The sequence below is a fragment of the Scomber japonicus genome, chromosome 19 (assembly GCF_027409825.1).
Source record: "Scomber japonicus isolate fScoJap1 chromosome 19, fScoJap1.pri, whole genome shotgun sequence".
In the NCBI taxonomy this organism is placed as follows: Eukaryota; Metazoa; Chordata; class Actinopteri; order Scombriformes; family Scombridae; genus Scomber; species Scomber japonicus.
Window position 1 is genome coordinate 20448165 of NC_070596.1, and position 26494 is coordinate 20474658.

The window sequence follows — 26494 nt, forward strand, 5'->3', positions numbered from 1 at the left end:
AGTTATCGCTGAAAGAAGAATATTATTTGGACTATTATTTCATACAACTGTTTCATCGTCATGATTTTATGTATATATTCATAGGTGTAAGACTTAGGTTGCTTATTGGTGTGAAGGCTGGGGAGCCCAAGAGGGAGAACTTGGGTGTATTGTCCGTGCTGTGTTAAAGGAGCTGATTCCTACATTACCCAGAGGCCAGAGTGAGTGCAGAATGTGACCCACCTTGAAATGAAGGGTTACAATATTTTCTGTAGACTAGATTTCAAAGGAAAATTAGTGCTAGTCTATATAAAAGAACAGCATCATGTATCAAAAGGAAAAGAAAAACATAAAAGGTAAAAAGAAAATAAATGGATGAAAAAATACATTTAAAAAGTACTATTTCACAGCAGCCCCAGCTATTGAATACCGAGAGAGAGAGAGAGAGACAGAGAGAGAGAGAGAGAGAGAGAGAGAGAGAGAGAGAGAGAGAGAGAGAGAGAGAGAGAGAGAGAGAGAGAGAGAGAGAGAGAGACCCACCCAGCCTTATTAAATTAAAAAGCCCCTGAAGATAAAATGTACTTTTCCACCCAACATACACACTAGAGCTCCTCCTACTACACCCACTTATCTTTCATGGCTAGAATATATTAATCCGTCCACTAGTTTGATCAAACATATGACATAAACCAGCAGCTCTCTGTGTTCTCAAACTCCCATGTTTTGATATATTGATTTAATTAGCAGCTCGATGTATAGTGCCCACAAAGCTTCTATAGTGCATCATAAATCCTTGATTAATATGAGCAACAGTATCGAGGCATGCATTAAGAGAGAAAGTGGAGAAATTGATTTCATGGATATCGCTGTGGTGATAAATAAAGAGAAGCGTGAGTGACAAGATTCTGTTTTGCATATTAAAGTGTGGACTATCTTCATTTGAACGCCTGTGGGATGTGTCCTTTTTCTCTCCAGAATTTGCTTTGTGATGTGACATTTTCAAAAAGGTCAAAAACTGAACTTCTCCCTCCCATTTCTCTCTGCCTTCCCCAGAGTATGTTTCTATAAGCATTAGTGTGTGTGTGCATGTGTGTGTGTTTGACATGTTTATGCACATCCATGTTTTCTCAGTGCGCGTATGAAGTCAATAACCTGCTGTCTGTGACACAGCGGCATATGGTTTCCTGGAGGAGTTGTGGTCCTCACAATCTGCTGCTGTTGACATTTCTCAAATGGGGCTTCTGAGATTCACTTCCCTTGTTGTTGTTCTCTTGATATGGGAATTTATGACCTCTATTGCATGGCATCACAAAGAGTAAGGGGACGTCTCAGACACACACATAGTGGATATCCACCGCCGCTGTCCTGACAGCATGAAGTAAGAAAGTAGTCTCTAAAAATGATGTTTGCATATCATTGATTGTACTTTTAGTAAAGACAGTGACAATTTCTTCTCTCCCCTGATGTATCATGGTTCATATTGAATTAGATGATGGTATCTATTTTCCTTAATATTCTAAATCTGCAATCCAATAACTAGAAAATGTCCTCCCCTAATGCAGCATCCATCATCAAACAGTGTTTTTCAGAGCCATCCACCGGCTTCATTAGTGACATTTTCCCCAGGGAGGATCTCAAGGGGAGGATGTTTGTGTTTGAGATGGTGACAGTTCATTTGGAGCTCAGTGCTGAAGTGGGGCCTCAATCAAAGACTGAATTTATTATGTTGACATAACAGTAAACATGTCTTTTTTAGACGTATTTAAAGAAATAATTACATTTCTCTCAATCTTATTTCTGTGTTTCAGCCATTATCCCCATAAACTGTGAAAACATTTGACTCACAAAGTTCATTCCTAAGATCTGGATCCCATGACACAGCTCTAAAACATTATGGCAAGCAACAAAAATGGTCAACAGCCCAGTATGAAATCCACACTTCTCCCATATTATTTAAACCATATTACTTAATTTGGAAAGAAAGACGGAGCAGAATGCCAAAATGTTCGTCACCATCTTTCCTGTTCAGTACCTCTGTCATGGAAACAGCTAATTGGAGGTTAGTAACTCAAAGCCCTGGTGCCAGGAGTGCTGTCAGTTTAAAATAGGAGTCCTTCTGGACCCGGTTGGTCCTGCTTAATGTGAAAGTTATTTGCTGTCCAAAAAGGCTGCTGCTCAGTTGCCAAAGCAGAAGCTTGGGTTGGGGGGAGATACTAGAGGCAATGGAGGAAGATTTTTAGATGTTGCTTATCGAGTTCTGGAAAACCATTCAGTGTTCCAGAAGGAGAAGGCGTGTTATTGCTCAGTGTGTCTTTGCAGATTTAGAAAAATGCAGACAGTGTCTGGGGAGATAGTTGGAAAGTGTAAGTATGAGAAACAGCAGACACATCCTTTATCTTAGAAAAAGCAACAGCATTTGTGTGAACACATTTCCTTTGCAGCAGTTGCCAGGATAGTTAGAAAACCCATTAATGTCAAGGCAGAGGGAAAGGATGAAATCTGTCAGGGTAACGTTTAAGTGCAGTGATTGAAAAGACACGTTAATATCACATGGAATTTAGGAGCGTCTCCATTGTATTGGCAGATGGTGGAAACAGAGCATTTTGGAGGTTGAAGAGTGCACTCCAACAGACAACTCAAACTCCCTTCCTCTGAGATCTTGTGACAAGGTGCTGGAAAGGAAACTACCTGACTGTCAAATGGATTTAAAAGTGTAGACTTCTGCTGGTTCTCAAAGCAGAATCATCATATTTTTAACTCTCTCACAGATCATTGATCATATGGCTTTGTAGATTAGTAAAAGGTCACTGACTAGGTTTCCCAAGGTATCGTGCAGGAGGTGCTGTGGGAGTGTGGGCTGCCAGAGCTGCAGAGTGTTCACATGCCTATAATGATTAGGTTTGTTGAAGGGTTCATTGGACTCTCTGTCAAGAATGGCTCCCTTCTGTGTGGGATTTTCACAGTTTTCATTAAGGCAGAAGGTCTTCAGGGTGTTTAGTTGATGGAATCTGCAGTTTATAGAAAATGTTGTCCATTCACTGCTGTCAGATGATTATTCATCTGACAGCAGTGTACAATAAAACCACTTGAAGCAGTGGTGGTTAAGAAAAAATGCTGAGAGAAGAAAAGTTGTCCCTAAAGTAAGCAGCTTTCAACATTTTGGGCAATAGTCTACACCTGTTTGGTTGATTGCTTAATTGTGAAGCTACAGCCGGGAGATGCTTAGCTTAGCAAAAAGACTGGAAATGGGGAACCAGTTGTGGTTTTATGGGAGGCTATGTGACAAACAGTTTCTTGGTCACATCCTGGAGTCTCAACTGGTTGCGTGGCAACCTAAATGTGATGACAACCCTCCAGGAAATCACTGTTCCCAGCCAGGAAATACTTAACTTCCCTGTAAAAAACAGGTCATTTCTGCAGCTTTTTGTGCAGATAAACAAAAACAACAACATATAGCATGGTAATTAGTGAGCTTTAGAGGTTTTTAGGGTAGATTTTGTTACCTTTGGACAGAGCCTGGCAAGCTGTTCCAGTCTTTATGCTAAGCTGAGCTAGCCATCTCCTTGACTGCAATTTAAGATTTATCATAAAAATATGTAAGTGGTATTGATCTTCTCCAGCTCTCTACAAGAAAACCAGAAAGTGTGTCCAAACTTTTGACTGGTATCGTATGTTTTCACTCAGTTTGGCACATGCATGTAAACATTTTGATTCAATTGAAAGAGAGATCCGGATAATATCACGAAGGAGAAGCAGAAACGATACTCAGTGAATGCATAGGATCTGAGAGTTTGACAGTCAGGAATTTGTTTTGTGAGTGGGGCGTTACAACTTTGCAACAGCACATGAACATGATTGACGACTTTGTAGGCTTTATACGTCAGTATCTTCAACAACAGTCTGATCTGGTTACAGTTAAGTTTCTCTGTAATAACACAACGTGCAGTTTGTGTGTTTTCGTGACAGGACCAAAGCCGTGGGAACCTACATAATAACTTAAACTACACTGTTGATGATGAAGTCCATTTTTCATGAAGCCATGATTGATCAACAACTAAATTAGAAAAGGCAGCTTCAATAACAACACGAGTAGATAACGTGTAGGATGAATGGACTTGCAATGTTGCCTTCCACACGTCTTATATTGTATAGGAGTGGTTTTCTACTTAATGGCGCATCCTCCATTAACTCCCATAAAAAGATGATAAACTAGCAACCTGTAGTGGCAAATGGTTTTTGTATCTGAGCTGTGAAGGACAATGAATGGTACATAAGATATTGAGAATGAAGTTGAATGAGCCAAAACCTTGTAATGTTACACATGCATTTATTTGGACATCTCAACCAGCTTCTCTATGTTTGAAAATGATGAATTCCTGATTACAATAAGTATGTGACAAAAAGCAGGAGACTGGGGAATTCAGCATGTCCAAACAATAAGCTGCATGCCTTCTGCATGTGGTAGATGTTGTTGGAAATATCCGCTTCATTCTCATCTGTGCTCTAGTAAGAGAATTCCAGACCTTCTTCTTCCGTTCTTGTGTGTGCGTGCGTCATTACTCCTTGTGCGTGTGAGAGTGTGTGTGAGAGTGAGACCCTCTAGAGGAAATGCACTGAGGCCTGCAAACAGTCCAGATCTCAGGCCGTTGAGAGGGACGGGACAGGAAGCTCGGATGCTTACATAACAGCCTTATTGAGGGGATCGGTATTTGACATGTCACATACCAATCTCCTCCATCAGCCTTTCACTGTACTGTAACCCCTGTCCACAACCCCTGCCCCCCACATGTATCAGGTTGGCCAGGTCTCAGCGAGGAGGGCATATTTTGGGTCTGTGTTTCCCTGAAGTTGCTGCTACTATGTTTGTCTGATGGGGACACTTGACTTGAATGTTCAGACCAATGGTATGTAAACTGATTTCAGTCTGGATAAATATTTAGATGTCTCCCCACTACCCCACTACTTTGTTTCTTCTGTGAGTCGAACCCAACAGGTAGTGTCTTAAGTCTTAAATTGAATCACCTTCAGAGGCCAGGTTCAAAGGGGCACACTCTGCCATTCAATGATGTGTGATTCGCCTATGAGTCTGGGTGAGACTGAAAAACGATAAGGAGGTTATTAAAGACCTTCATCCAAGTGACAGAAACCTCGAGTGTCTCAGGGCTTCTTGGCCACCAGTAGCAGCCTTGCCGACCCTGCATGGCTGTATTTATAGAGCACAGTGGTCATTTGGCCAAGTGCCCACTCTTCGTTCGCCAGATTTACAGGTCCCCACTTTGGGGAGGGCTGCTTGATTTACGATGCACACACCCCTCCCTCCACCACCACCACCACCACTCGCTCCCACCCCACCCCTCTTACTTCCTTCAGATACAAGCAGACACACCATCTTGCCCTCGGCTCGCTGTCTCACTCGGTTTCATTCGGCCGCTCTCTCTCTCCTACACTTCTTTCGAAATATGCTTCCTCTGCTCTTTCAGCTCCTTTGAGAAGTACTGTACATGCAGAGGAAAGACTTCCTGAGAGGCAGACAGAGTAGCCTCAGCCTGACCTTGCCTAAGTGCTGCTGATTGGTGTGTCATATTGACCTGCCTTTGACTTAAGAAAATGAAGTTTTGCTTACCAGTGACGGTTGTAGGCAAAGGAGTTATATGAGGTGGAGCAAAGGAAGGAGGGGGAGAATAGGAAGGACAGTAGTAAGTGGAGCAGTGGAGTTTGTCTTAGCAGAGAGAGAAGGAGATAAATCTATCTGTGGCACAGAACAAGAACAGATGAAGAAGTGGGATTGGGGGGGCGGCGGTCAGCAGCGACAGCGTGGCTTTTGCTCTCTGAACCTTCAGCAGAGAAGGGGGCACATCTTTCTCTGCACCCAATGGATCTTAACTCCAACCCAGGTCGGTCTCTTTATATAACAGTAATGCATGCTAACAGGTTTGCATTTGGTTTGGACTGTCAATTGGACATTATACTTTGATAACACATGGAGGAATGGGTGGAAAGATTTTACTTGTCTTAAGACATTAAAGCTAATTACAGCTACTTGAGTTGCACATTATGCTGTGTTCTCACTGTGAAAGTGTTCAAATGTTTTCTCCATATGCTGACAATTTGTCATGTCAGCAGATGAGTGTTTAACAAGTTATAGTTCATAGCCTGTATTTATTGCAGCTGTGATTTTAGATGAGTGGTTTATGCTGCTTCCTGATCTTCCAGTTGCTGTGGTGACATCGCCACAGCTTCATCAGCATTTGTCCACTGCACAGTCCATCTTCATACATAATAATGACTCTGACAAAATTGTTAATTTCATACAGTAGCGTTGTATAGACTAGATAGAATGATCATCAATTTCATGTTGTCATTCATTTTTATTTTCAATTCACTACATTTCTTCGCACAGCTGTTTCATTGACATTCAAGATGAGCTGTTATCTAGTGCATCATATGACAACAAAAAAGTAGAATATATTTCCAGTTGTATTATCAAATATTATAAACAAGTACTCAGGGGTTTATCACTTTCCATATAGTGACCATAGAATTAATTGTCATAAAAGCCACAATTTAAAAAATTCTGCGTGTCCAAAGAATAGAAAACATGATGGAGCACCTAATGTTGTGCTTGTGAAATGATTTCCCCCTCACTAGTTTTGGGTTATGTCATTGCAAACCTTATTTGCTGACACAGAAACCAAATAAGTTTCTCATTAGCAGAGTAAAAAAAAGCATCTCCAGTCTCAGCATATATTCTATTCATTGTGTTTCACAATAATTCACTGTGGGTATAACCATGACATATTCATTAAAAAATAACTGCAGACTTCTAGTTAAAGAAAAGGAAGAGTAAATACAAAGTCCCTACTTCCACTAAGAACTTGTAAATATTAAACAATGCTGAATAACTTTGTCTTATGCTGCACCACAAGCTTATAAACCATACATGTCATTTATATGCCACCCAAGTGTGTTTGTACAAGATATGCTTGCCCGAGGAAGAAAAATCATCCTTAGTTTAAAAAAAAAGAGCATTCTCTTAGTGGGGTCAAATTTCACTTTGCTCGGCTGCTTGAGGCAGATAACAGAACAGACTCTTGAATTCATAGCTCCCAGCCTGCTTGTAAATCCATCCTGGTGAAGACGTTCTCATGCAAAAATCTGAAGCAACAGTCTGAAGCAACAGATGGGAGAGGAAGCAGGCAGAAGAAATAATTTATGTAAAGTGTTGGGCAAGAAATGAGCTTCCAAAAGTTGTTGCTGGAGGTGAGGTGGAAAGAGAAGAGAGGAAGAGAAGTGTTTGAGATATGGGATTTAAAAACGCATTCATTTTTTAATCTCATAACTCTATAAAAAATGAGCTCTGATAAAGATACATTTTGCGCTGGTGTGAGCATTTATCTTTTCACATAAATACTGTCAAAGCTCAACTTTCCTCTACTGTTGAAGCATAAAACTAGAACAAAATAAGAATTACTGGAATGAACAGCAACTTTCTCTCTGAAAAGTTTGTTTTTGCTGGATGAAGTCAACACGTCTCTTCCGACCGCTGACCACCCAAGAAAACTGAGGGATGAGCCAATAAGTGGGAGTATCTATATTAATATTAGCCAGCTGATTGTAGTCACTCTAATCAAAAGGAAACTATGAAAGATGTCAGTGAGCATGGCATTCGTGTCTCCATCAAAGCAGGTATGAGAACAAATTCAACACTTCATTGTACTGCACACTGCATACATGCACACCTCAAATGCTCCTTTTCATTTATCAATCACAGAACCACAAGATTGCACAAAACAGACATTGTTCATGAAAGCTTTATTTTAGCTTTATAGCCCAGATTTGAACCTAGAGAATTGATTTGAATTGAGCAACTTCAGCAAAAGTCCAACTACGCCCACTCTAACACACAGAGAGCCAACCTCATCGTCAGCATTTCTCTGTCTCTCCACTTAGATCACCACCCATCTCTTTCTTTGACCCAGCTCGCCTGCACTGCAGCCCTCTCGGGCCGACAGTGCTTTGGCCAGCTTTGTCAGAGAAAACAACGAGGATGTGGAGCGGCAACTCAGACAGGACTGCTGCGATGGCCAAAATGAAAACACGCTTATCTGGCCGAAGCTGATGGACGCTGTCCACTGGCTGTCCAAATGATTGGGCAGCAAGTCAACAAGGGGTTTTATGGTGCATGCCTCGGAGTTTGGCTATTGTACAGATATGTGTGGGAGTACACATCAAAATTAACTGGCACACACAGACACATGCATGAGTTTATTGTGTCTTAAACATCTGCTCTGGGACCAACAATGCATTGCTTATTTTTGCAATGCTCCATATCCCACCTCATCAGTCAATAAGTAGAAATATGAAGTGGTGGGAAAAGACTCTTTCGGAGTGATGATTAATGAATGTCAGATTCATCCCTCTTTCTATCGCAATAATGTGACATCTGACAGGTCCTTCAATCTCCTAAAGCAATCTGGCAAATGAAAACGCTGATTTATACTCCTATGACACATAACAAAGTGAATTCATTTCACAATCAAACTGTGTGAAATTGACCATGCATCCTCCTACATTGCTAGTTCTTATTGTGAGAAACAGAGTCGTTGTGTCTATCTATTAGTCGTAATAAACCAGAGGTCATGTTTCTAAAACCCTGTCTGAAAGGTTCAAAGGGCTTCCCAAAGGCCACGCTGACTCAACCTAACAATTTTGGCTGTAGGGAGTGCAGGTGTGCATCTGCCCTGAAGCCCTCATCAGTGCTGAAAGGTGATATTAGAAGGTATTAGTGAGCAGAGCAACAGGTACTTTGTCAAGTCCACTCCTTGTTTCATTCTCTGGTGTGGATGAAAGGACTAAGTACCAGGACTAAGTACCAGGATATTCATTTACATCTGTTCCTTCCTACATAATTGCTATTGGACATTTCATGTAAGCCGTCAATATGTAAACAGTAATATTTAAAGTATTTGAAAACATAAAGGCTGGTGACATGTTTTCCTGCAGAAAAAAAAACATCCGTACTTGTATGTGTGTGTATGTATGTGTGTATATGAATGCATAAGGCTTTGCACTGGCAATATCCTGTATCTTGTATTTGGGATCTCGGAATACACAATAAGTATGAGATCCTTGCAAACAGATTTACAGTCTCATGGCTACGGGAGCATGATGAACTTGTCGAATTGGTGATCTATCATAGTGAGATATGTTTACATAACCGTAAGGATGCCCGCATGTTTCACACACAGGCACACAGATATGTTGCACAACATAACATGTATATCATAGCACCAACACACAAACACACACACACACACACACACACACACACACACAGAACAGTGATGAAAAGTCAAGTGAAGATTGTTTATTGCCAAATGCAGTTAAAACCAGTTTCCCTTTACTATGAAATTGTTCCTTTGCCTCCCACTCTGAATCCTGTTTCAGGAAATGAATGAAATTTAAAAAAGGAAAATAAATAGATAATACATTAGGAGAGATAAAAGAAAATCAATAAAATATCAGAAGAACACTTTATACATAGTGTAGTATTAGGCAACAAAATATCTGTTCTATATATAGACAGTGGGTAAATGTATTTTAGTGTGCAGTGTGGCACCTACATGCATCTCTGTGTGTATATGTGTGTGTGTGGAGGACTGGAGTGGAGGTGAAGCTCGGATCTATTGATCAGTCTGATTGCCTGAGGATGGCCTGAGGTTAAAAGCTGCCCCTCACACTTCTGTACCTCTCTGACAGAGGGCATAAGTGTAAAAAACCTGTGTTGATGGTAGGGGCACTCTGACAATCGTGGTGTTTGCGGTCCATGGTGATGCTGTTCCTACACCACACAGTGATGCAACTGGTCAAGATGCTCTCTATACAAATACAAAATATAATACAAACACTTATCCTGTCAAACACATTGGAGCCCAAAAGAGAGCATAACTGGTTGTTAAACACGTCTTTCTTCATATTAAACATAAATTATCTGACAATGATACCAAGCTAAAAGTGCATTCCAACTAGTCAGGTTGTCTTCAGAGAGCTCTCCTGTGAAAACATACAAGTTTTTAAAATGTGGGTCTGTATGAACTGCACCTTCCCAGAAGCGTCCTCTAAAGTATCAGTCTGCTTCTATCACTGAAGCAATGTTTAAGCCTCCCAGCATTGCGTGCAAGTGTTCAAGTGGCAACAGCTGCCAGCCCTCACCAAAACTCAGCACTACTAACATTTTGATGGGATGTTAATCTCCCAGTCAGTGGTCACTGAAGCTATCAGTGGTCTAAATGGCTCACTCATAAGGTTTTTGGTATTTTAACAAACCTCAAAGTGTTGTCATACATAGTTAAAAGATGTTTGGAATTACACTAGAATTAATCTCATGTTATACTGCGAGCCGCCACAGAAATAAATAGGTTCAACAGAATATTTGTGGTTCTTAATCAGGGTTGAGACCTCCCATAAATGTCATTTGTGATTTATTACAATTGTGAGTTTTGGCCTTAGTCACAAAACCAAGTCAAATATGAAACGATAATTCTGTTTTGTTTTGTTTTTTTTGTATGCTAGCACATTTACTACAAATACCATGTATCCTTTACACGTTTTACAATCATTTTCCATAGTTTACTTTAAGCTGTTTGATTCAAATTTCCTGCCCTAAAGGCCGACGTTAGTTTCTATTAAAAGTATACGAAATAGCACAATTTGGTCAATTCCTTCTAGATGTACCTATGGACACAGCACAACCCTCTTTTACCTCTGTATTAAATGATCATGTCAACTGATTCTCCAACACAAGCTCTGGATTTAAAGTCTGAGCTGTGTTTCCTTTTACTAAAGCTGAAATTGATTCCCCTTACATAATGGTATATTTACAGCCGCCTTGGCAGAACACACAGACACAGCTCTTTATTTAGTTGGCATGAAATCAGAACAGAGATACTTGGCTCTTTGACAGCCCTGTGACCTCCTTGAACGGACTGACCCATTGCCTCCCTGACTGTCTTCATGACAACTCATTAAAACTGTTTATAATTCATACTATTCAGCACTTCCTTTTCACTTTGTGTGGCAAAACAGGAGTAAATATGTATTGACTGAATCTCCTAAGTTTTATCAAGGAGGTTGTTTTCTTTTTTAAATCAAGGAACTACTTACCACACTGACTCCCTGCATTTTTGTGGCTAACCTTGTGGCTTCAGATCCCAGAGTGGTAGAGGTATCATGTTTGCCTGTCAGCACCAAAGAATACAGAGAATTTAGAGTTGATGACTATTATTCTCCATTTTTTTTGGTGCTATGATTACCTGCTTCCCTATGGGGGCCGGTAGAAGGACAGTAGAGCCAAACAAACCTTGTCCCCTTTGACCTCCCCATTCACTCTGTTACTCATTCAGAATCAGATGGTAATGGATAGCCATAGTAACTCTATGGAGTCTGTGTTCTCTCAGAGACAATGTCTTTGGGGACTCAGGTGGAGTCTAATGTTGTGGTGTCTGCCTTCAGATTATGTCTATTGACAAGTAAGGACCACCACTATACCAGGAAGAAAATTAGCCATTGATACCCTACTGGAGGTCAGGTGAAACAGGAGAACCATTATAGATACATGGGAAGATATAGCTGCAGATACAGGAACTTATATCTTTAGACAAGAGCATGACAAAAAACAAAGTAGCATCAGGTATCATTCGGTATGTCACCATTTGACATTTTAAAATGCAGGCAATCGGACTTCACTACATGGACCTGAGGATTATTTTTTATTTTTATAGGTTCATGCTTAGTTTTGTGACTAATCATTCATTTACTCAATGCAATGTCTGAAAATATTGAAAACTGCTTAGCATAATTTCTTGAATCCCTAAGTGGCATCTTCAAATTGGTGTCATATAATAACAGAGAAGAGAAGAAACTGGATTTGACAAAGTGGAATCAGTATATGTTTTACTTTTAATGTAGAATTTACTTTTTTCTTTCTTTTTTTTCTTTTATATTTGGATTTTTTCAGTTGTGAGTTGTTTCCCAAAATGCTGACAGATTTGTAAATGTGCAGTATATGTGGTTTGAAATGAAAGTTTAGATTTACAGTATCTTAGATAAACAAGGTCTACTCTACTTGATTCAGCACTATTGTTATTACTTGACCTGTCTACATTCATTTAACTTACTTATTAAAGTCTGTGCATACTTTTGACAGTTTAATCATAGTAGTAATGCTGTCTATACTCACTTACGATTGACCAAACTGTCATATCAAGGCTGATTAGATTCTATGTGCAAAAGGTCATTAAAGTTATCTTGATAAGGTCTTAACAGATTTTGGCTGAAGATGTTAACAAAGCATTGTAGTGTGAATGGGGGATTGCATGTTTGTTTATGGGGTCGTGCCCTGTGTCAAACCACTGGCCTTTTTAAAGCCAAGCCTTCAGAAAGATCTGCCCATTGTTCCCATTACAGCGCTTAAGAGCAATGTGTGTGTGTGTGTGTGTGTGTGTGTGTACTCCCCAACCCCCTCTTCAAACCTCACCTCCCTCCCCTCCTTCCCTTTCTCTTTCACACCCTCTCAGCTGTGCTCACTCACTCATTCTGAGCCAGGCCAAAAACTGGCAGAGCAGCTCCTCACTCAGGGACTCCCGTCCTCAAGTTAACCCAGGCGCTCAGGACTTTGTAACCCATTCAGGAAGCTTCTTTTCTGGACTGCCAAACATAGGTGCGTGGGGGAGGCATGGAGGTTGTTCATCGGGCGATTCATAGTTTACCACAGTATGGATTATCTGATTTAATCTCTTCACATTCAGGTAATGACAAGTATGCGTTTGAATATTTTGAGCCAGTTGATAGACTAGATTTCTCTAGACGTACACTGACTACTTTACCAGACTACTTTGTTGTAACAGCTGCACTTTGCAATGGGATTAGATCATATGGAGATGATATCACTCATGAATGAAACAGACTTTTTTTCACAGTTTCCATTATTTTTAAACCAAAGACGAAAAAGAAACCGTGTCCTAATTTATCCTAATTTAATCTTAACATATGAATGAACAAACTTTTAGTGTACGGTAGTGTACTGGCTTGTCGCTCAGTGAGTGACTTCCTGTTCTGTTGGAGGTATTTATGATGTGTGGACTTCTGAGAGGACTATCATTAGACACAATATTGAATCTCAACTTGCCCCTGCTTGCATGCAAACAAGAAGACTCTTACAGACAAGAGAGAACAGACGCTGATGTATTCATTTAATCCCCCACTGTGCGTTCACACACACACACACACATACACACACACACACTGAGAGAATTATGACACATATTTTTGTCATTTAAAGCTAAACAAGGTAGTTACAGTGTCTGCATTGTTTTCTGGGCCAGCAGCAGCTGCTTCCTCCACTTGGCAGGCAACACAATCAAAGTCTGGAAAAACTTACCGGCTTCACTCTCTCACAAAATGTATTCCACTTTTGAGTTTTACAAATGTTTTTGGGGTGTAGTAGTTTAACCCTTTTAATACCCATTCTATTTGAATGAAGTCTGCCTAAACTAAGAGAAATCGACTATACTTTTGATTGTTAGATACTTGCCATTACCTTGGATCATTTTCTAGGATCTGTCACATTGTTGGACTACCGGAATACGTTGAAGTAATTTTAAGCTTGTCACAGCAGGGTGTTGTTTTTGAAAGTGACTGCATTAAAAGTTTGACATATGTTATTTTCTTACTTGCCAAGACTTAAATTTGAGGATTAAAACCACTTTCATGTCTATATGTCCATTAAATATGAAGCTACAGCCATGAGACATTTCGCTAAGCTTAACATAAAGACCCGAAGCAGGGGGAAAAAGCTAGCCTGGCACTGTCAAAAGCACAAAAAACAACAACTTACGGGAGGGGAGGGTAAGTGCTTTGTGCGAAACTTTCCTTGGCTGGGTGCAGTGACTTCCTGGCCAAGCATCTCCTGGCTGTAGCTTCATATTTAACTATCAGAAAGCAAAAGAAAGAATAGGCGTATTTTCCAAAACGCTGAACTATTCTTCTCAGTGAAAAGACAAGTCTTATCTATCAAAACACATATACATGTTCTTCTTCACTTAACATTTCATAGCCCTAGCATTCTGTGTGGAACAGGATGTTAGATAGATATATACTGTTTATGTAGTTGATTCTGTGACTTCCAGTCCAGCATGTTGTAGAATGGAGTGTTTTACAAGACGTACTTACAGGAGGTACAGGTCACAGTGAAGTGTATCGGGGCTCCAGGTATTTGTGAGCAATTACAGCACAGTGGCATCCTTTGTTGTCTTCCACCTGTTTTGGGCTGTTAGTTTAAAGACTAGTCTGCAGTTGGGTTTGGCCACTTATTAAGGCCAGTGGTCACAACTGGAATGAACAGTTGTTTGCTGTTAGAGCTCAGACTGACTCTAGTGGTAATTAAAACCTGACATACACACAGGAATATAAATAATGGAAAAGATATGAGGTAATTTGATATGGTGCAAGGATGTCAGTGATTTGTTGTTTTGTCTGAGAGTATACAATTACTCAGAGATGTGTTATTAATATGCTTTATGCATTAAAATAGCATGCATACTGTCTATCCCATATTAAGCTCTGCTGTATCAAGTTTTGAGGTGGACTGTAACCACCTGCTATGTAGTTATGATATAATTTTCTTTATGTAAATAGCAGAAGTAAACTTAGCTGTCATTTTAGTGTGGTGCTCCACAGCAGAGAATGCTGCCAGCTGAATTACAAATAAGTTAAAGCGTATGGCAATTTCTCCTTTTCTGATGTTTTTCTATAAAGTTTTGTCTGTCTCAGTGTGAATAAGGAATCTTGATCCGTGTGCCTTCTTTGATGTAAGCTGTCCTCTGAAGTACAAGCCCGCATGCCTCTGTAAAGCTGACAGTTGTTCACCACTGAGTTTATAAAAGTTTGGGGAAGCGTGGTGAATCAGGGGGATTGTGACAGCTGCTACGGTTGTCGCTTCAGGTACAGTTGTGTTATGAGTGAAAACCCTTAACTGTCTCTGGCAGTGAACTCCTCTTGAGGATGGAGCCAATGATTGAGTTTTTTTTTGTTTTTTTTTTAGCACACTATAAGCAGTCTGAGAATTGTGTGGCAGAGAATAATACTTGCAGGCAGCTTAACCACAGCCAGTAAAGAATCTGTCAAAAGGGAGCCTGTAGTCTTTTTCTTTTTTTCTTTTTTTTTGCTGGACTGATGAACAGAATTATTTGCAAAATGTACCCACAGGCTAAAATATGATATTTGAGCTAAATGTTGTTTTATCTTTCTGCAGTTTAATACTTATTGATCTTGAAGGCTGTGAAAGTTGCAGACTGGGGGATTGAGAAGCTAATATTTGTTCTTCACAGGGATGCAGCACTCTAATTATCTGATTATCTGACTCTGGGCTATGTGTTTTTAGCCCCGAGTCAAATCATTGATTGACCTCTATACATGTCCGAGGTCAGGAGACAATGCTGAGTTATCTGTGGGTGTTGGCTGCAACATAATTCTCCTTCTCACTATAGCATTGGGCCAAAAAGAGATGCCAAAAAACTAAACAAAAAAAACTTCTCTGCCAAGAGTGCAAATGAAACACCATTCATTAAATGGGATGGCTTCAGTACCTATGTAATGCACAAACTGATGACACAATTATGGCAGCCTCTAGACTTGGCTCTGTGCTTTTGTTTTCATCAAAACCACTCACTGTAGTTTGGTAATTTAAACTCTTGGTCACACACACCTGGCTGAAAGCTGACGAATTCACTGCAAGTAACTCCTTGTCTCTGACTAATGCCCGCAACGTCTGCCAGACAGCAAAATTAGCAGTCTGGATCTACCCACGAAGACTGTATTATTTTGTCATCATTTGTCTTGTATTTTTTAACTTCTGGAGTAAGTCAAGATTAGGTCTATTATTCTAATCATTTGTTTCAAAAAGCTTGAATGGGTGGACATCCTGCTGCTGCTCCTGTCGTGATATTTCTGTTTCATTAGAGGTATGATGTGGATGTGCATTCTATCCAGTTACTTGAAAAATGTAATCACTTACACATTACATATTGATTTATTCCTCATGAACAAAAGTAGTTACATTACTCATTACTTTTTCTTGTTACTCATCACAGCTTCATCAAAGGTGCCTTGAGACAACTTCAAAGCCTCCACATGTAGTTTAACAAGTATTCCGCCAACGGTTTGGATGTATTTACTTACCATCAGCAGCTGACTTAACGTTAGCTACAGTGACTCATGGTGTTCCCTCTCTGAGAAGCTGCATTGTTAGTTACCATAAAATTGACTGGGAGTCACATTTCACCTCTTTTGGTGTCGGCTAACAGCGTCCCCACACTAAGCTAGAGATATCATCCATCACACTACTGAGGAGACTGCAAACACATCAGCCCTTAAACTGTCAAAGTAACAAAGCGTTACAGGAATGTAATTACTGGATTTCAAATTGTAAACCACCCAACACTGCTTCTGTTACCATATTTCTGGGATGAATACTTACATAAATATTATTAATAGGCCCTAAATAATCAGTGCAGATGGGTACATAGTTAGCAAATGACCTATTTTCTCAGTCACAGGAACAGCTCTCTCATAAGTTCTGTAATGACGGTTTTGATGGATTTGCTCAGAAACATATCTATTTGCTAAGTGAATTTGACATCTCACCCATCTTTACAAACCACGTAGCCAATACAGCCACTGTGGAAGCATAATGAGCATCAACAGGAAATGGCAGGAGGAGCAGGAGTGTGCTGTAATAGCCATGGTATGCTGTATAATTCTGTTGCATGCATGTTTAACAGCTTCACAACTGCTGTTTCCAAAAGGAAATGCTCTGTTTCCAAGTAATGGAAACAGAGGTTCTATCGCTAGGGACTGATTGATTTTAAACGTGGACAAAAGCACTCAGGGGAACGCCAGGGAATCTCAATTACTTTGCATGACAATCAACACAAACAATGCTGACAGGGTGGAGATGTCTTTCACAGAGATAGTTTTGCAAGCCAAATTGGCCAATGTGTCACTGTGGACAGATCAGTGGTCAACGCATGAGCAACAGACTGATTGAGTAATATGGCATTTCTACCAATAGTTTAATTTCATCTCCTAAATAAAAATGGTTGGGTGGCTCATAGACCGCAGGGTTTTTTCGAAATGTGTCGTTTTCTTGATACTAGCGCATGAATATACTTGCACACTTAAACACCACAAAGACTGTTTTTCTTCATGGATTTATTATTTAAATTTAGACATCCCAACCTGCAAAAAGTCATTTCAGGGAGGTCCGTTCCGGGGGGTTGAGGGAGTGCAATTGTTTTGGGTTAGGGTTAGGGTTAGGGTTAATTGTTTTACAGCACTTTGCATTTTCGCATGTACAGCCAAATAAATCCCTGCAAAAATAGCCTGCATAGCACTTGCTGTGAAATGGAAACCTGAGAAGTAATTTGTAGGCAGAAAACTTCCTTAACTGATACGAACCTTAAATCTTTCTCTCAAGAGCCACATTCAGTATGTCATTCTCACCATTACCTTTGTCATTTGATTGTCGCCCTTTTTAGTTTTAGTTTTCTAGTTTAATTTTTTTTAAGATTAAGTTATGTTGTTCTATGTTATGAGTAATTGTCATGATGTAAAGGAACATTTTCCTACATTTGTAATTTAATTTATTGAGTTGTTTTATAGGTATAGATATTTATTTTGTTATCCATTATTGAAAATGTGTTGTATTTATTGTTTTGAAGTGGGAAACACTATAAAATTGTTACCTAGCTTCAATATGTGTTGGTTTGTTGCATTCATTTATTTTTTTAGCAGCTACAATCAGTACTCATGTTACTATGTGAGATTTTCAGTCCATTGTTTAAGTTTTATGACTGAAAACCTGTTTCATTGTCATTTTTGAATGCAACAGGCAGCAGATTTCACTACACTGTTCACTACTTGCAGAAGGGCAGACAAAGTTATCAACAGGCTAGTTAATACTGGAACATTTCCCTCAGGTGCTGGTGGAGACCATAGATATATTAGATATATAATAAGAGCTGGATATGATGTCGCCGCACACCCTTGGTTCCAATCTCTCCCAGTGGCCACTCTAAATGAATTCCAACTCCAAATTAATTGTTCCAGCTGTTTTCAATAAGGGTGATAATATATCAACTGGGTGTAGTCACAGTTTATTTTTGCTGACCCCTAGTGGCCAAGAAATCAGTTACTGCAGGTTTAAGTACACCATCTGCTCTTGAGCCCCGCAAAAAGCTTGGACCGTCCCTGTAATGGTCTCTGTCACACAGCGGACACACCAACACGTCGATATATCCTCCTCCTCCTCCTCTCTCCTTCTCCGCATTAAATCCATTGTTTTATCTGTCGGTATGAGGAGTTTGTTACACAGGGACTTCAGATTCATAATCTAAACGTGCAGAAAAGGCATTTTTGGAGTGACGACACCTTTACACCAGATGAGGAAACACTCACATGTGTGAATGTAAGTGAGCTTCTCATACATAGTGCATTATTTGGTTTTTAAATAGCATCATGTTGAGGAAGCGACAGATGAAATGACATTGTGGATGTGATTCTAGCATGTCTTAATTTTAGTTTTTGGTCATGAATGGACAAAGAGCACACATCCAAATATGAATTGCAAATGACTGTTCAAATACACTATTAACACAAATGTTGCCTTGCATGTTCAAGGCTAAAGATGGGGTTCTGATTGACAAAACTAATCAATAGTGTGTAGTCCATGGGAGTAGTCCATGTAATTAATAGGCTCTGAGGGCAAGTCAATAACGGGTAGTGACTAATCACTGGATCAAGATCAGAGGGCACAAATGTAGGACTATGGGTCAACATTTGAAATGTGAGAGCAATGTCTGTGCAAGATATAATCAGGAATCTATTACTGCAGGAAGCATGGATGACTAAATGAATGAATGGATGGATTGTGCTTGTGCAGACTTGATGTAATAATATTTGGAAGTCATACGTCATAATCATCCATCTGTCAGACCATTTTTACAATATCAAGTAAACTCTGACTTTCAAATATTATGATCTTTACATGGAACCTAATTTTGGTAGCTCTGGATCAGTTTGATAGCTGTTAAAAGTGCAGAAACAGATGCCACAAATTATATTACTGTTTTTTTAGAGAAGAAGAAGAGTGAAGAGTAATGAATTTTGAAACTGGTCATTATTCTCAGCCAATAAGAGACACTAATTAGTTTCCCCAGTATAGAATCAACAATTAGCTGTTGCAGACACAAACACATGGTACCTGCTGATACCTGCAATCTTGCCTGTGGTTTAATATACACTGTATTATACTAGGCACTAGGTTGTTCAGTTTTGCAGCATTAAAGAAACATAAAATGGACTATAGTGCATCACACAGCACTTACTGTACTTGTGTGGATTCTATTTTCTATCTACTAAGAAGACATGCATATGAAACTGAATACCTGAAAGTAGTTCAAGTTCAAGTTACACTTCATGATGATTCTTCACCATCTTTTTTTTCAGAGCTTACATTGTGTTTTTTGCCCGTATAGTGAATAAGCATTGTGAGGATTGTTGAATGCCACGCAGGGCAAACACTGGCATCTGCTGCCTGCTAATGAGATCTCATCAAGACTGACAGTGAGCATCAATCTCACTGTCAAAGTTTGACTCCAAATATAGCTGGTAGTCCTGCTCTCTGACTACTTGACCTTTCCGTGACACCGAAAACACACACACAGCAAGACACGCGGCATGACTGGAGATCAGAATTTTTATGGTAAACAATTAAAAGCTGTTGAATTCATTAGAAAAATTGTTTGCTTACCAGCCAAGTGACAACTATGTGTGTGCATATGTTGAATCTATGGCATTCTCCCATTATAACACATATTATTATTATTTATTTCCTTGCTTAGTTATTTATTTGGTCAATACGACATCAGAAAATGGTGAAAAATGCCCAACAGGACACCCTTATTTATCCTTATTTTAAACCAACCAACAGTCCAAATATGCAAAATATGACATTTACAGAAGTGTAAATTCTCACATTTGAGAGCTCTGAAGCAGCTAATGTTCACAACAATAAATATATAAACAATAATTTCTCAAGGTATGTCAGCAAGTGAATAATCTGCCAAGTAATTTTTTAATGCATCAGAGTTTATATATTGTGTTGTTGTCTATAAATAGTTTTTAGGCAACAAGCCGATATCAGTCCGGGATTCAATCAATGAAGCAAGATCCCCGGTGGTCAAACTCATGAATAATTCAACCACTGTGTGACACACCATCATTCTTTTAATAGCTTATTTCTGTACTGTATGTAATAGACCAGATGCATTCTTGTGAAATGCCACGACTGGTTTGTTTCACCTCCATAAGGCTGAAGTGGAGTCATGCAAATTGTCCTGTTGTCATAGTGTTAGCTGCAACCAGATTCAGTATGTGAAGCAGGTCCAGACCCTCCAATCTGATCTGTGTGGTTTCACATGACAGCAGAGTGCTCGTGGCCATTATCCACAAGTGGAGTCAGGATGGCTGAGCCTGCATCTAATGGAATACACTCTTCTGCCCTGAGATAGAAACATTTCTTTTGATGTACTGTATGACTGAGGGTGAGATGAACAGGAGTGGCTGTATTTTACACCTAGTGGTAAAGTGAGGTCCAAGTAAATTATTGTCACACAAGGACATTTAAAGTCATTTTGTGGTGAAACCATATCAGACACAAATGATTATTCCAAGCACATCTCGTTATGTCTTAAACATATTTGGATGATTATTTCTAACTTATTAAATGTTTTCTAAATTGTTGATCTGAGCTCAGATGAGCAAAAGTGCTGATGACAGTTTATACATGAATTTACAATGAGCATTTTGCTTCGAGAGAGACTTGTGCTACTTTATACAGGATTTTGGTAATCATCTATTTTTCACTCTCTTGAACAGGGGGAGACAGAGAGCGGATGACAGCCAACCATGAGACGTACCTTCTTATGGCCAGCACCCAGAATGACATGGAGGATTGGGTGAAGACGATCCGCAGGGTCATATGGGCACCTTTTGGTGGAGGTCAGTATACAAATAACTGCTGTTGTTTTTATGAACTTAATAACTTGTTAACTTATTCATTCTAATTAGATGTCTATGTACAGTCTTACCATCACTCTGATACACTCAAGGGTGTATGCTTTCTGACAAAATGCATCTTGTATGTGCAGGAATAGTGTGTAACAAGGAGCTGAAAGCACACAACTGAATTCCCTTGAGAGAAAAGCTCTTCCTGTCAGTGGCCAAAATGTAGCCTGTGCCTTTAAGTGTTGATACATTTGTTACTATAAGGAAGAGTTGATTGAATTTGTGCTATGATTTGCATAGATATGACTGCATTGTCCACTTGCATATGTCAGATTTGGGCTCAAACATGTTCAGAGGTATTGAACAAGTTTTCATTTGAAGTAAAGGGCAGGCACAAGAAGTGAAATCTAACCACTATCATGTTGTTATGTAGCCTCCGAAGCCGACAGAAGTCTACCCAAAGTCCAGGATTTAACCAAGCAGAACAGAGTGGGCTCATTTAGGTGGTTACTTAAAGAGACAGGAGCTAAAACGGCCTGTTTTCGACAGAGGCTGAACTGAGGGGTTGCATGAAGGCTACCAGTATAAGATAAAAAATACATGTTTTGAACTGTAAATCATACAAAGATATTTAGGTAAAGCCCCAGAATCTGAATAAAGACATGAATGAGCTTTATTTATGTACCCTATGATAATCTGAACAGAACTTAAAAGCAGTTTTTACAGAGTCTACTGGAAGGTAAATCAACAGGTTGCCTTGTATTTTAACCACCATGTTTCACTTAACTTAACCATGACAACATGTACAAACAGGTCGGTCAGTCAGTGAGTCTTTCCTTCGTCTTTGCTGCTCAAATCTCCACTCTGACTGTGAATCATCCCCCTCATTGTTTGTTTTTGCTTTCTATCCAGCCTGTGCATGCTAATAAACAAAGGAAACTAGTGTTTTAAAAACAATTACATGCTTCAAATAAAACAACAAAGATACTAGTTTAGTCATCAACAAATAAACGGTGATTCATAGCAGAAGTGCATGATGGTGTAATTGTTCTCATGAAGTTGTCCCTGACTTCGGTGGGATCAGTGTGCTGATTACTGAGTCTCCTGCTGTGCTGCTGTGGCTTGTTATTGACTGTACTGGCAGACATTGGCCTACATTGTGTATGAGCGAGGGCACAAGTGCGGCATTTGTTACCGGACAGGCAGTAAGGGCCGCTCTCGGTGACAGTGTGAATAGATGAGGCTAGAGTTGGCCCCTCTGTTTTCAGTGCAGGGAGTTTGATGGCTATTGCAGTTGACTGCTCTTCAAAAGGACGAGCCATTTGTCAAAGATGCCACAAGAGAGGTGGCTCCATGTGAGAGCGGAGCAGGGTTTTCTCTGTACTCGCACACACACACACACACACACACACACACACACACACACACACACATACACACACATACAGAGCACACACACACACACAGCCTCATATTCACATACTTTGCTATCTGAGCCCTGATTGGCTGGTCAGTGCCCCTGAAGTGTGATTAAAAATTCTGGATCCAGTTCAAAGAGTGACAGACAGACAGAGAGGGAGCTCCCAAAACGAAGCCACTGTGTTTGACCCACAGAAGAGCTCAGAGCCCCCAAAGGTCTGCTGTCATGTTGGGCTGAACACTCGCTATGATGTTGAATTAATTGTTGAGCAGTTTGACCAAACAAGACAGAGTGGGACACAAGAGAGAGTCTGGAGTCAGACCTTTGAGAAATGTGCAGCTGTGGCCTCTCCATCTGGATCTTTGGAGATTTATTTCATGGTAATTACCAGTTTATTTGTAAAGAGTTTGCATCTTCATTTGTACTGTTGTTGCTGCTGGATTAATTCTGTGTGGAAAATTAAATTGAAAATATTACACACATACTGTTTTCTGCAGCCTGTATGGCTGAATTTCCAGACTGTTCTTGCTTGTTGTCACGGTTATGGTGTGGTGACATTCAGTAATAGTCAATATTGTAATATAGTCATTTTCATATATCTTTTCAGCCAACCATATACTTTTTTTGCTGATATGGACTACATGTTCATTAGAAACAACCATACACTAATTTCCAACTTTATTGTGACTGTTTCTGTTTGACTCCTGCAACATTCAACAGCCAAGATTTTAGTTTGAATATCAATTAATAGTTCCAGTCATTTTTCAAGCAAACATTTTAGGGTATTAGTCTGTTGCAGGACTCCTTGTTCCTCTAGTCGAGGAAGATGATTCTTTATGATTAACTGTATGTTTGGGGTATTTGTCAAGCTGCAGAATAAATTTGGGATTCATCAGATTCCTCCCTCATGGTACTGAATTTTGATAAGAATCTCAACATCTAAAGTACCTCAAACTTTTGCACAGTACCATATATTCTCCTGTTGAACCACAAGTTGAAACAGTTTGTTTTGTGCCATTGTGATTTTACACTGGCGTCTATGTCAAGTTTCAAAAACATGGTGAGCACCAAGGGATTTCCTGTCTTTTCAGCATTTGAAATCCTCTCTCTGGGTATGAATATAAGCCTAAGAGGCTTTATATACAATGACTATAAACCTGTCCTGATACAACTATGTAAATCTCCCTACAAACATCCTTAGCCCCAACGCCTTACCTTGGATTCATATTAATAAAACCTTTCGACTTCTTTACTTCAAATAATAAACAATATCTTCACATGTTGAAAGGTTTAATATTAATATTCATTTTACTACAAACTCCAATACACTGTCTAGTATTCCAATACAACACAGCAGTGATAGAATAGCAACATGAAATCACACCAGACTCTAAGGTCAACTTTTTCCACTCCCATAATAATTATTATTTGTGCCTAGACATGTAAGATTTCAGTTTTTGGAAGGTTCATATCAGCATTATATCTCATATTTGTGTGTGTGTGTGTGTGTGTGTGTGTGTGTGTGTGTGTGTGTGTGTCTTTGTGTGTAGACATGAGTATGTGTGGTGTGTGCAGCAGCAGATCTGTGTAGCTGACAGCATGTGAGAGTGATGAAGGAAACAGTTGAGTGCTTGCACTAGTGTAAATTGAGTGGTGGTCTCATTCTTACATGCCAAAGCCTTTGCGGTACGACCCCGTGCAGTGAGAACAGCAAACATACGTATAAACACATGGAGGCACACTTCATAAGCTGGTCCACACACACACACACACACACACACACACACACGCACACAAATGTACATGTGACCCAGGAAAACATTCCTAGACTCATGACCAGAACGTCTGGAAGGATGACCTCGTTTTCACTCAGTCACTTGGCTTTTTTCTCATTTGTTCTCTGATGGTCTTTTCGATATGATATTTATCACTTTTTCCTCTGGTGGAGCTTGACTTATTAATATTTTGCTATGTGTAAGATTTGGGAAATGGATACACAGCTTCAGATATTTCTTGGGAATATATGACTGTTTACTGTTTTGTCTTATTTGGGTTGCTGTAAAGATTGAAGTGGAAAAGTCCCTAAAGCCTGAAGCAACCGACCCTGAGGAGAAAAGAAAAGAACACAAGACTCCACTGTTCAGCAGCTGTTTTCCAATGACAGATGATTAAACAGGAGCAATTTCTGAGAGATGGAAATGAAGACACTTTGACTGACCTACTATCAAACAACAGATGCATCTCTTTTATTTCTGCACTGTTTTTCTCAACTGCAAAGACTGAGTCTGTTTTTTTGGGAAAATGCTAGAATGCAGACACTTTAAATTCTGCACTTCTGGTATGTTATCTTATCGCAAATTTATTAATAGGCGTTTCTTCCAGAAGCTTACGAATTGTGTCGGTTTCAAGAGGGGTGAGTATGATGACACAGCATAATACACATAGTGATGTTAGTGAGTTTAATGAAAGTTATGTCTTTTGGATTCTGAACTGATGTGATGCTTTTGTATATACTTGTTCAAAAATATAGATATATGCAATAATTCAAAGTTCAAATGAGTACTAGTTATTTTCTAAGTTATGGCTTGCTGTATTAAATGCTGTCAAAAGCACGAGTATCCTGGTAAGCTCAGTCTTATTCAGTCACCGTGCGGTACCTTGTCGTACCACGTGTATGCATGTGTGTGAGTAGCCTCTGTCTGTATCTGGAGACCGGAAAAGTATGCAGATCCAAATCTCTCAGGAAGGCTGCCTTAATCCCCTCTTGTGTTGCGTCCACATGAGACGGCTGCAAATGGAAATCAGTCTCTCTTTTTTTTTTCGTACTGTGGCTGCCTCAGACAAAAGGCTAGAGGTGCTCAGCAGGAAGTTAGAGATTTGATCATCAGACTAAGGCTTTGTGGGTGAACATATTTTTTTGCTTGGTCTGTCTGGCCGACCTTATCGTCAATCTTTTTCAATCGATTTAACAGTTTTCTTTGATGTGCCTGAATACATAGATGTCACACTAATGTCTGTAACTCTTTGAAAAATTGCCCTTTCATATTGAGAGAGAAAGTTAGACAGTGCAGCATATTTTTTTGATAATTTATATGTCAAAAGATAAACCATCATGTTTTTTACATATCTGTGATAAAATATTATTAAACCCCTTCCATTATAAATGACTGTTCTACCAATGGCTGCTATAATTCACATTAATAATATCATTAAACATTGGTGTTTCAGGGATCTTTGGTCAGAAGTTGGAGGAGACTGTGCGGTATGAACGCCGGTTTGGGAACAAGCTTGCCCCTATGCTCGTGGAGCAGTGTGTGGATTTCATTCGGCAGTGGGGCCTTCGGGAGGAGGGCCTATTCAGGCTGCCAGGTCAGGCCAACCTGGTCAAAGAACTGCAAGATGCCTTCGACTGTGGAGAAAAACCCTCTTTTGACTGGTAAGCAAACACGTTAGCACACTAGCTACTTAGGTTTCCTCAGTGCATTTTAATGTGTAGTTGATATACTCATATTGTTGACTGATTGAGTCCTGCATCACTGAAACCACACTGGTGCTTCTGTTGGCTTTGAACATAAAGGTTTAGGAAAAATAAGAATAGGTGAGTTTGCATAAAATGTAGTTGTATCTTAGAGTGACAGACTTGAATAATGTAGGCTTTCAATGTAGGCTTGTCTTCAGTTGAAATTTTAATTTAATTAACTGGTCATTGTTTTGCATGGAGAACATTGAATAGTATGCAACAGAGACAAAGGAATCATCCTTTGCAACAAACCAAGAAACATTTGAATATTAGGGAAAAAAAGTAAGTTTAAACCATAGACTGTAAAAAAAAAAAAAAATTGGATGTAGCCTCTGTGATGTCACAAATTGGTTTGTTGACCCACGTTTTGAAGCCTTGAGTTTAGCCTTTGACTGTCACCATCTTGCATTTTTGGAGCCAGAAGTGATAAGAAGTGGCCATATTTGGGCGCA

At 39.6% G+C, this 26494-nt stretch overlaps 1 protein-coding gene across 1 annotated transcript in view; it reads left to right on the plus strand.

Annotated features, from left to right (window-relative positions):
* The window catches only part of arhgap24 (Rho GTPase activating protein 24), a 68610-nt gene that overhangs the window by 36156 nt on the left and 5960 nt on the right, over positions 1-26494 (plus strand). Inside the window, exons 4-5 of the mRNA XM_053339633.1 lie at positions 20974-21096; positions 25751-25958. Coding sequence (XP_053195608.1) covers positions 20974-21096; positions 25751-25958 — 331 coding nt within the window. The remainder of the gene's footprint in view (positions 1-20973; positions 21097-25750; positions 25959-26494) is intronic.